This window comes from Argopecten irradians, chromosome 9 (genome assembly GCF_041381155.1).
Source record: "Argopecten irradians isolate NY chromosome 9, Ai_NY, whole genome shotgun sequence".
In the NCBI taxonomy this organism is placed as follows: Eukaryota; Metazoa; Mollusca; class Bivalvia; order Pectinida; family Pectinidae; genus Argopecten; species Argopecten irradians.
In genome coordinates, this window is record NC_091142.1 from 25,579,886 (window position 1) to 25,592,438 (window position 12,553).

General features: G+C 37.7%; 1 protein-coding gene across 3 annotated transcripts in view; it reads right to left on the reverse strand.

Annotated features, from left to right (window-relative positions):
• LOC138331878 (uncharacterized) overlaps positions 1-12,553 on the reverse strand; it is a 69,256-nt gene that overhangs the window by 16,429 nt on the left and 40,274 nt on the right. For all 3 annotated transcript variants that reach the window (XM_069279718.1, XM_069279719.1, XM_069279716.1), the window contains 3 exons: positions 10,036-10,112; positions 8,051-8,175; positions 7,785-7,903 (listed from right to left, as the gene is read on the reverse strand). In XM_069279718.1, coding sequence (XP_069135819.1) covers positions 7,785-7,903; positions 8,051-8,175; positions 10,036-10,112 — 321 coding nt within the window. The remainder of the gene's footprint in view (positions 1-7,784; positions 7,904-8,050; positions 8,176-10,035; positions 10,113-12,553) is intronic.

Below are 12,553 nucleotides of genomic sequence, written 5' to 3' on the forward strand. Positions count from 1 at the left end.
CAAGGATTTTTGTTATGGAAAAGATACTATGACTGTATGACCCAATTATGAAGCTCTGTTCAATGATTGGAAGTGTAAAAGTCAGCCAAAGGGTAAGCAAATATGCAAAGAATTTGACTGAAACTTAATTACCACCACCCCCGTCTCATTGCCTCCATCCTACCCCCTGCCCAACCACCATCTCCGGCATACCCACTGCCCCATCCTCGTTCCTCTGCATCAACATCCCCCACATGTACAGTCATTCTATAGCTATAAGTATTATACTCCATACAACTTCCTGGCCGTAATGGGGTAGGGTAGAGGCGGTGGTGTGGAGTTTTGTTTCACTTTATGTTGACAGTCTACAAAACCTCATTAATTTCCAACTGTCATTTGTTGATATATTCCTGAAGAATTAAAACTTTTCCTTACATTATTTTTAAGTTGCTTTTCAGCTATCATATGATATTTTAACCAAATGAACATTAAATAATGAAGCTTTTTGATGTTCATTGATACAAATGTATTTCTTTTTATTGCATTGCCTTTTTTAAACAAGAGGTCCAAGGAGCCTTAACAATAACCCTTGGGTATCAACAAGAAGTTAATTAAAGATTTTAACTTATTTGACCCCTGTGACGTTGAATGAAGGTCAAGGTCATTCATTTGAACAAACTTGGTAGCCCTTCATCCTAGTCTACCAGTGCAGACACCACAGAAACCGTAAACAATGTGACGTCATCGAAATGTGCCACATTGAACATTGTACAAGACATATGTGTGTAAATTACATGAATATTAGTACTGTAAAAATAAACCTTGGGACGATAATATCACGATATAAACTACACGGTTTGGTTCACAGTATTTTTTCCTATCACGGTATGCCCCACCAATTTCCGGATCGGGCAAAATTTGGATTTATGAGCAGTTATGAGTATCTCCCCACAAACAAACATGGCAGAGCTTTAAAGACCCGGAGACATTACAGAATTAAAAGAACTTCCTGCAACTTTAAGATCACACATATGGAAGTATTTTGCATTCCGTATTATTGAAAAAGATGGGGTAAAATTGACAGTGAAAGAGTAGAATTTTTTTACTTTTTGACAGATTAATTTTATTTAATACATATCGTGATACTTATCATATCATGTGACAAGAATTCAATACATATTGTACTGTGGGGGAAGCGTATTGTTGCAATACATATAAATGAATATACCAATAAGCAATAAAATGAAACCTAACAACCCTTATGCAAAGTCACTGACAAACCATTTCCATATTCAAACTCATCCAAAATATTATAGATTTTAGGCAGCAAACAGTTCTGACTAGAACTGGGACTAGAGAGGGAGGTGGGGAGGGTATCATTATTATCGATTGATTGACTTGATAGGCAAAATTAGGTATATTGCAATACTGTTGCTATTCTTATCAGTCATGAAATCCTGATTGGCCATCAAAGGGGAATTAAACCTTATTTAGGGTCACATAATCCCAATTGGCTAAGCTAATACAGATAGTATTACATTCTGAATTCTACTTATTTCCAGTCTATGAATTGGACATGTCGTACATCTGGTGCAGTGTTAGTTTAGAGTTACTTCCCTTTGCTGTGTCAGTGACAATTCATCATCAAACACACTGACAATTGCGACTAAGAACAATGTCAGTGTTAGTTTTTGATTGAATAGCTTGGAGAAAAGGTGACTGTTGATAATGACTGTTAGTCTGTTATCATATTAAACTTCTGCGTGTACTTCATTTTAGTCCACTTCAGTCCGTTTCAGGTAATTCTAACTAGTGTTCTATGGTAGGAGGACTATCCCCTAAAATTTTAACTATTGCAATACTATTGTGTAACAGCATGCAGGATTTATAATAAATTCAATAACTGCCTCTGCCAGGGATCGAACACAGGACCTCTGGATTACTAGTCAGATGCTCAACCGATCGAACTAAAGAGAAGTTCTCTCTAGCGGAGTGTATATTGTTGCTAGTATTGACCAGGGTTACAACTGCTATTGCGAGGGGGAGAGAACACTCTTGGGATAGTTTAACTAATGCAGACTTCAATTGCAATTATAGTATTTCATTCTGAATTCTATTTGATTCAGTCTATGAATTGGATGTCATGTCGTACATCTGGTGCAGTGTCCGTTTAGAGTTACTTCCCTTTGCTAGTGTCAGTGACAATGGGACTAATTCACATACCACGTGATACCTGATAATGGCGTTGAAATGACATTCCCAAGAGAAAATATGACCAGGAATCTCAGCAGGATCCCACTGGGATATTTTCCCAGGACTCCGGTCAATCCCCGTGGGATTCCGGTCATATCCTGGCAGGATCCCGGTCATATCCCGGTCATATCCCCGCGGGATCCTGGGACAAAATCCCGGACAAAATCCCGGTGAGATCCTGGGGAAATATGCAAGTGAATCCTATCTTTTGCAATATTGATCATAAATAATTTTGCTTTGTCAATGAACATTTTTTTTAACTTTTATGCAATTCCAAGAATTAATACTTTTCATCAAATAAAACTTGAGATGTGTTACAATAGCTAGACAATTAACAAAAAGATTCATAAGAACTCAAGCCATTCCTTGACCTTCAAATGTTATTGAATTAAAGCTTTGTTCTTTTCATAATTTTGTAAACTTATAATGCTACACACAAACAAAATATTATTTGATTTTAATTTGAAACTTATAAATAATAATAATTGCCACCACTATATGCCTAATTGTAACTTATTTATCAATAAAAGACTTTCATCACTCAGAAAGATCATGCTTCAAGGTTACTGGTCATTTTTATTAAAACAAAAAAATAAAATCACTGAGAATGCAATGTATGTCGAATTTCTTGTCTTTTTGACTTTTGTAACATTCTGTAGCTTAATACCCAAAATGCTGATATCCTAAAATTCACAAATAAATGCACAAAACTTTGATAACCCTACCGCAGGTAGCCCCATCTTAATTTTGAACAGCCAAAACACAAAAGACTTCCAAAAAGGGGAGAAACTCTTCTGTGACCAGCCCGGATCCCGGTCATGTGAAATCCCGGTTAAATTTTCTCCTGGCGTTAGCACAGGTTATCATCTTTTGATATCATTCCATCTCCAATAGAAACAATAGTCCCGCACACACCTATGTTTGTCTGGTATCACATGGTACATGAATTTAAAAGTCCCATTCATGATCAAACACACTGACATTGAGAACAATGTCAGTGTTTGTTTTTGATTGAATAGCAAGGGGGAAAAAGTGACATTAAATCGATAGTCTGTTATCGTATCAAACCTCTGCAAGTACATGTCTATGAATTGGACTTTATGTCGTACATCTGGAGCAGTTTTGATTTATAGTTACTTCCCTTTGCTAGTGTCAGTGACAATGGAACTAATTCACGTACCATGCGATACTTGTTAACATTTGTGCGGGACTAGTATCTCTAGTGATAATTGTTGTACGTAACTCTTTGTAATATTCCTGCTAAAATGACCTTAGCGTGGGATATCATATCTTTTCACATCATTCCACCACCAATAGAAACATAAGTCCCAACAAACATTATCAGGTATCACATGGTATGTGAATTAGTCCCATTCATGATCAAACACACTGACATTGAGAACAATGTCAGTGTTTGTTTTTGATTGAATAGCATGGGGAAAAGTGACTTTTGATAACAACTGTCAGTCTGTTATCGTATCAAACCTCTGCGAGTATTTCATTTTAGTCCAGTTCCTAGAATTTTAACTATTGCAATACTATTTCTATTGGGGGAAACACTGTTGGGATAGTTTAACTAATGCAGACTACTATTGCAATAGTATTGCATTCTGAATTCTATTAAATTCAGTCTATGAATTGGACTTTATGTCGTACATCTGGAGCAGTTTTGATTTATAGTTACTTCCCTTTGCTAGTGTCAGTGACAATGGAACTAATTCACGTACCATGTGATACTTGTTAACATTTGTGCGGGACTTGTATCTCTAGTGATAATTGAACGTAACTCTTTGTAATATTCCTGCTAAAATGACCTTAGCGTGGTATATCATATCTTTTGACGTCATTCCACCACCAATAGAAACTAAGTCCCCCACAAACCTTATCAGGTATCACATGGTATGTGAATTAGTCCCATTCATGATCAAACACACTGACATTGAGAACAATGTCAGTGTTTGTTTTTGATTGAATAGCATGGGGAAAAGTGACTTTTGATAACAACTGTTTGTCTGTTATTGTATGAAACCTCTGCGAGTATTTCATTTTAGTCCAGTTCCTAGAATTTTAACTATTGCAATACTATTTCTATTGGGGGAAACACTACTGGGATAGTTTAACTAATGCAGACTACTATTGCAATAGTATTGCATTCTGAATTCTATTAAATTCAGTCTATGAATTGGACTTTGTTGTACATCTGGAGCAGTTTTGATTTATAGTTACTTCCCTTTGCTAGTGTCAGTGACAATGGAACTAATTCACGTACCATGCGATACTTGTTAACATTTGTACGGGACTTGTATCTCTAGTGATAATTGAACGTAACTCTTTGTAATATTCCTGCTAAAATGACCTTAGCGTGGTATATCATATCTTTTGACGTCATTCCACCACCAATAGAAACTAAGTCCCCCACAAACCTTATCAGGTATCACATGGTATGTGAATTAGTCCCATTCATGATCAAACACACTGACATTGAGAACAATGTCAGTGTTTGTTTTTGATTGAATAGCATGGGGGAAAAGTGACTTTTGATAACAACTGTTTGTCTGTTATTGTATGAAACCTCTGCGAGTATTTCATTTTAGTCCAGTTCCTAGAATTTTAACTATTGCAATACTATTTCTATTGGGGGAAACACTACTGGGATAGTTTAACTAATGCAGACTACTATTGCAATAGTATTGCATTCTGAATTCTATTAAATTCAGTCTATGAATTGGACTTTGTTGTACATCTGGAGCAGTTTTGATTTATAGTTACTTCCCTTTGCTAGTGTCAGTGACAATGGAACTAATTCACGTACCATGCGATACTTGTTAACATTTGTGCGGGACTAGTATCTCTAGTGATAATTGAACGTAACTCTTTGTAAACTTTCTGCTAAAATAACGTTAGCATGGGATATCATCTTTTGACTTCATTCCATCACCAATAGAAACTAAGTCCCCCACAAATGTTATCAGGTATCACGTGGTATGTGAATTAGTCCCATTCATGATCAAACACACTGACATTGAGAACAATGTCAGTGTTTGTTTTTGATTGAATAGCATGGGGGAAAAGTGACTTTTGATAACAACTGTTTGTCTGTTATCGTATCAAACCTCTGCGAGTATTTCATTTTAGTCCAGTTCCTAGAATTTTAACTATTGCAATACTATTTCTATTGGGGGAAACACTACTGGGATAGTTTAACTAATGCAGACTACTATTGCAATAGTATTGCATTCTGAATTCTATTAAATTCAGTCTATGAATTGGACTTTGTTGTACATCTGGAGCAGTTTTGATTTATAGTTACTTCCCTTTGCTAGTGTCAGTGACAATGGAACTAATTCACGTACCATGCGATACTTGTTAACATTTGTGCGGGACTAGTATCTCTAGTGATAATTGAACGTAACTCTTTGTAAACTTTCTGCTAAAATAACGTTAGCATGGGATATCATCTTTTGACTTCATTCCACCACCAATAGAAACATAAGTCCCAACAAACATTATCAGGTATCACTTGGTATGTAAATTAGTCCCATTCATGATCAAACACACTGACATTGAGAACAATGTCAGTGTTTGTTTTTGATTGAATAGCATGGGGGAAAAGTGACTTTTGATAACAACTGTCAGTCTGTTGTCGTGTCAAACCTCTGCAAGTATTTCATTTTAGTCCAGTTCCTACAATTTTAACTATTGCAATACTATTTCTATTGGGGGGAAACACTATTGGGATAGTTAAAATATGCAGACTGCAATTGCAACAGTATTGTAATGGTATTGCATTCTGAATTCTATTCAATTCCAGTATAAGAATCTTTGAAACTTTGTACACATGAGCCTAGTAGTAGAATAACAAACGAGTTCAAAAATCAGAATTATCGAACAGTAAACTTTGAGATATATATAATCAACTATGAATGCTATCTAGTACATAGTTTCAGAGAGGAAGTAGTTTATCTGAAAATAGTAGCATAATTGACCTTTTTGGCCCTGTGCATCAGGCCCCGGGGGGTCAGCCCCATCATTTGTACCATTTTGAATCCCCTGCCTATAAGAATGCTACCATGGCATTATAAGTGCTATTCCATGCTTACTTTCGGAGAAGTTGTTTATAAGGAAATAGCCAAATTGACACTTTTGGCCCTGCCTTTCAGGCCCAGGCCCTACCATTTGTACAATTTTCAGTCAATACCCCATAAGGATGCTACCAGTCAAATTTTGTTCAATTCCGACCAGTGGTTATGGAGAAGAAGTTGATTGACGGACGGACTGACACCGGATGCCAGATGCTGGACGCCACAGCATTGCACTCACCTTGAACCTTCGAACCTGATGAGCTAATAATTCACTCCTGGCCAATTAACACTCTAATGGTCTTGGGTTCCTACCTGTGTTCAAACTAGTTAATATGCACATCTAAGCCATTCTCTTAGGATTTAAATTCAAGTCGGAAGTATTGAAGGAGGAAAGCTGGAGTACCAAAGAAAAAACACCAACCATTGGTAAATATCAGGCAACTGCCTCACACGGGATTCAAACTGATAACCAAGAGATGTTGGAACATAAAACCACTCAGTTATCATGGCCCCATGTTACAAGAAATCACAAAAAATACATGTCCATCTACCCCAGGGATATATACCGACCGTGTCCATCTACCCCAGGGATATATACCAACCGTGTCCATCCACCCCAGGGATATATACCCACCATGTCCATCTACCCCAGGGATATATACCGACCGTGTCCATCCACCCCAGGGATATATACCCACCGTGTCCATCTACCCCAGGGATATATACCGACTGTGTCCATCCACCCCAGGGATATATACCAACCGTGTCCATCCAGCCCAGGCATATATATCCACCGTGTCCATCTACCCCAAGGATATATACCCACTGCGTCCATCCACCCCAGGGATATTTACCCACTATGTTCATCCACCCAGGGGATATATGTACTCAACATGTCCATCCACCCCAGGAATATATACCCACCATGTCCATCCACCCCAGGGATATATACCCACCATGTCCATCTACCCCAGGGATATATACCCACCATGTCCATCCACCCCAGGGATATATACCAACCGTGTCCATCTACCCGAGGGATATATACCCACCATGTCCATCCAACCGAGGGATATATACCCACCATGTCCATCCACCCCAGGGATATATACCAATCGTGTCCATCCACCCCAGGGATATATACCCACCGTGTCCATCCACCCCAGGGATATATAACTACTGTGTCCATCTACCTCAGGTATATATACCCACCGTGTCCATCCACCCCAGGGATATATATACCAACCATGTCCATCCACCCCAGGGATATATACCCATCGTGTCCATCTACCCCAGGGATATATACCCACCGTGTCCATTCACCCCAGGGATATATACCCACCGTGTCCATCCACCCCAGGGATATATATCCACCGTGTCCATCCACCCCAGGGATATATAACCACTATGTCCATCTACCCCAGGTATATATACCCACCGTGTCCATCCATCCCAGGGATATATACCCACCATGTCCATCTACCCCAGGGATGTGGTAGACAAAGTTGTCCGGGTCCTCCAGCTGCATGTTTTCAGCACTCCACATTCTCTCTGTAATGGTGTCGGACCGCTCAAACCACAAATCCATTCTGGTGTGAGAGAAACAACTCTAACTCAATATAACATTAAAGAGTTTGTTATTAGTATAAGTCTGAGCTTTTCACAGAATTTGATTTACCTCTAGTAAGAATAAATGAACCAAGATGTCAAGGGATGAAGTAAACGCAAAATCTTACCTCATGGCACACTGACGGAGGATACTGACAAGAAGAGGGTACGGGTTTGGAGGGAAGTGTTCACCTGTAGCGATGTCCAGCAGGAAGTCGTGCCACACCAAATCTACGTGTGTGTCCACGAGGTACTGTAAACAGGGAAGAGAGATATCAATCTTAACAATACTGGAATATAGGGGTCTAACTAACAACGGACTACACAGATGTCCACTAGGTACTGTAAATAGGGAAGGGAGATATCTATTTTCCAATATTTCTTTACAATGTTAGAATATATGGTCTAACCGACAGCAGACTGTACAGATGTGCAACAGCTACTGTAATAGGGAAAATAGATATCTTTCTTTAGGACATATGTTTACAATACTGGAATATTAGGATCTAACCGACAGTGGACTACACAGATGTCTGGTAAATATGGAAGGTCTCATCCTCAATACTCCAGGGGTTACTAACATTGTTATTATATTCCATCCTTGATACTCCAGGGGTTACTATCACTGTCATTATATTCCATCCTCGATACTCCAGGAGATACTATCATTGTCATTATATCCCATCCTTGATCCAGGGTTACTATCATTCATATTCCATCCTTGATACTCCAGGGGTTACTATCATTGTCATTTTAGTCCATCCTCGATACTCCAGGGGTTACTATCATTGTCATTTTATCCATCCTCGATACTCCAGGGTCATTTTAGTCCATCCTCGATACTCCAGGGGTTACTATCATTGTCATTTTAGTCCATCCTCGATACTCCAGGGGTTACTATCATTGTCATTTTAGTCCATCCTCGATACTCCAGGGGTTACTATCATTGTCATTTTAGTCCATCCTCGATACTCCAGGGGTTACTATCATTGTCATTATATTCCATCCTCGATACTCCAGGGGATACTATCATTGTCATTATATTCCATCCTCGATACTCCAGGGGTTACTATCATTGTCATTTTAGTCCATCCTCGATACTCCAGGGGTTACTATCATTGTCATTTTAGTCCATCCTCGATACTCCAGGGGTTACTATCATTGTCATTTTAGTCCATCCTCGATACTCCAGGGGATACTATCATTGTCATTATATTCCATCCTCGATACTCCAGGGGTTACTATCATTGTCATTTTAGTCCATCCTCGATACTCCAGGGGTTACTATCATTGTCATTTTAGTCCATCCTCGATACTCCAGGGGTTACTATCATTGTCATTTTAGTCCATCCTCGATACTCCAGGGGTTACTATCATTGTCATTATATCCCATCCTTGATACTCCGGGGGTTACTATCACTGTCATTAAATTACATTCTCGATACTTCATAGGTTATTATTACTATCATAAGATCCTCCCCTGGGTTACTATGATTCATTATATAGTAAAACTAAAGGTATTTTATGACATAATGAGATTATTTGAAGATTTAAGAAAGCAATACCCAATTTCAAAGCCATACAGTGTACTGTTAATATTTGATTCTTTTGATGTACAAGGATCAAATTATCTGCCTCATTTATTGTCCATTGCACACAAAGTCCTCAGTTTTGCTATGACATAGATCAGGGGTGGATATATTGACAGTTATAGTATCCCCAGGAGGTGGGGTAGTCAAGGGGAGGGTATTACAGCAGTGATATTAACCCCTAGAATATTGAGCATGTGAGGATATATTAGACAACAAAGCCATATATATATATATATTTATTTCTCTGGCATGGGAAGGGTCCAACGAATAGCAGACTTTTATATACAACACCTAGTTATTGCATACTCAGTTTTTCACCGACATCATTCAAAATTTTGTTGGTAACTGTATTTTTTTGGTAAACTCAAAAATTATAATTAGTATTAGAGTTCTACATGTCTATTGTGTTTCTATTAATATTTTTTATCAATTATAAATCTTCTCACAACAGACCCTTCAACAGTATTAAATATGAAAAAGTTGTTCAGCTTTAAAATCTAGTATAACATTTAATTACTAACCCGAAGCAGGACAGCCTCTCTTGCTATCTGTTTGGATGTTGACGTGTCTTTGTTCATGCAAGATTGTACGTCTATCACTTTGAAGAGAAAACAAATATTTTTTTCAGAAATCAATGAAAATAAAAAGTTTGGTTACCTGATAAAGAACCTTAATTGCTTGGAACGTAACTTGTCAGGGGTGGTGTAGAATAATTAATTAACCTTTGAACTTTGTGATATGTATGGGACTTTAGTAATCAGGTCCTTAATTTAGATTAGTTTGTGTTAGTAGAAAGAGTCTCCCCATTAGTTTGTGTAAGTACAAAGAGTCTCTCCATTAGTTTATATTTACACTTGCTAGGCTTGGTCACTATACGCTAATACTAGCCGATTTTGTTTACCATAACTGCATGGTAACATTGAACTTTGAACTTGCGTAAGGAAATGTTCTGTGCAACGTAAAAGGACTACTTTTTTTAAAAAGAAACACATGGCTTTGTTTACATTTTGACGCAACATTACGTGTATATTGTTGTTTTTCATAGAATTTTGGAAAAATGTAAACAATATATACATGTTTTATATTTATATATGATTCAAACAATTTTTAAATAAACAATTGTATAAAGAAACGGAAAAATATCCCGACCGGGGCGACGTGCTTTCATTTTTGTTAAAAATGATGGGTGTCAAATGTAAACATTACCTCTGTGCCTATGTTCGTCCTACGATCGAGCCTTTGGGGTGGACGGGTGTGAGACACTCTGATAGAGGTCAGTTATAAACATATCCTCTTGTCTTTTGTTCTTTGAGTATTTAATCATGTGTATTATAAAACATGCACCGCTAATAATCCACGTGTTTACAGTTCCGCGTCACCACAAATACATTGTATCCATTGAACACAAGTGAATTTGTTTCATCTATCGATGGCGATATGGATCTAAGCGTAGATTATATAATCACATGGCTCCCAAGGATGTAATACCGTCAAGTCAGACGACATCTCAAACACATTGAGCTACTTGAAAATCGGTGTGTTTTGCCAACTTCGGCAAACTAAAGTGTGTAAGCGTGCGTCAGCTTGGCCTTGCTGCACAATAACGGTCACCGAGTTCACACATGTGGCCGTGTACAAATTCTTTATGTTATTACGCTATATATTAACTTTTAGCAAAATTGAATATATATTTAAAGTTCTGATCTGATTAAATAAAATTATCTCTGAAATTTACTTTGTTTGTCATGTTTATTTTACACTAAAATATTGAACTTTTTTGTCGTCGCGGAAGAATAATTCTACCTTACGTGAAGCGTCACCATTCGCTGTTCAAATGAGTAAGCTCCTCCCACTTTTGACCGACTTTTATTGAATAATTACGTCACTTTCAAATGACGATTTTATTGCATAAAATATAAATAAAAAGTCGTGTGAGTGTAAATATAGGGATTGGATTTCGTTTTTATGTTAACCATGCTTGTATGGAGCAATTCCTCTAAGAATATATTCAATATGGGGCGCTAACGCGCCCCATATTGAATATATTCTTAGAGGAATTGCTCCATACAAGCATGGTTAACATAAAAACGAAATCCAATCCCTATGTGTAAGCAGAAAGAGTCTCCCCATTAGTTTGTGTAAGTAGAAAGAGTCTCCCCATTAGTTTGTATAAGTAGAAAGAGTCTCCCCATTAGTTTGTGTAAGTATAGAAAGATTCTCCCCATTAGTTTGTGTAAGTAGAAAGATTCTCCCCATTAGTTTGTGTAAGTAGAAAGATTCTCCCCATTAGTTTGTGTAAGTATAGAAAGAGTCTCCCCATTAGTTTGTGTAAGTAGAAAGAGTCTCCCCATTAGTTTGTGTAAGCAGAAAGAGTCTCCCCATTAGTTTGTGTAAGTAGAAAGAGTCTCCCCATTAGTTTGTATAAGTAGAAAGAGTCTCCCCATTAGTTTGTGTAAGTATAGAAAGATTCTCCCCATTAGTTTGTGTAAGTAGAAAGATTCTCCCCATTAGTTTGTGTAAGTAGAAAGATTCTCCCCATTAGTTTGTGTAAGTATAGAAAGAGTCTCCCCATTAGTTTGTGTAAGTAGAAAGAGTCTCCCCATTAGTTTGTGTAAGCAGAAAGAGTCTCCCCATTAGTTTGTGTAAGTAGAAAGAGTCTCCCCATTAGTTTGTGTAAGTATAGAAAGAGTCTCCCCATAAGTTTGTGTAAGTAGAAAGAGTCTCCCCATTAGTTTGTGTAAGCAGAAAGAGTCTCCCCATTAGTTTGTGTAAGTAGAAAGATTCTCCCCATTAGTTTGTGTAAGTATAGAAAGAGTCTCCCCATTAGTTTGTGTAAGTAGAAAGAGTCTCCCCATTAGTTTGTGTAAGTAGAAAGATTCTCCCCATTAGTTTGTGTAAGTATAGAAAGAGTCTCCCCATTAGTTTGTGTAAGTAGAAAGAGTCTCCCCATTAGTTTGTGTAAGTAGAAAGAGTCTCCCCATTAGTTTGTGTAAGCAGAAAGAGTCTCCCCATTAGTTTGTGTAAGTATAGAAAGAGTCT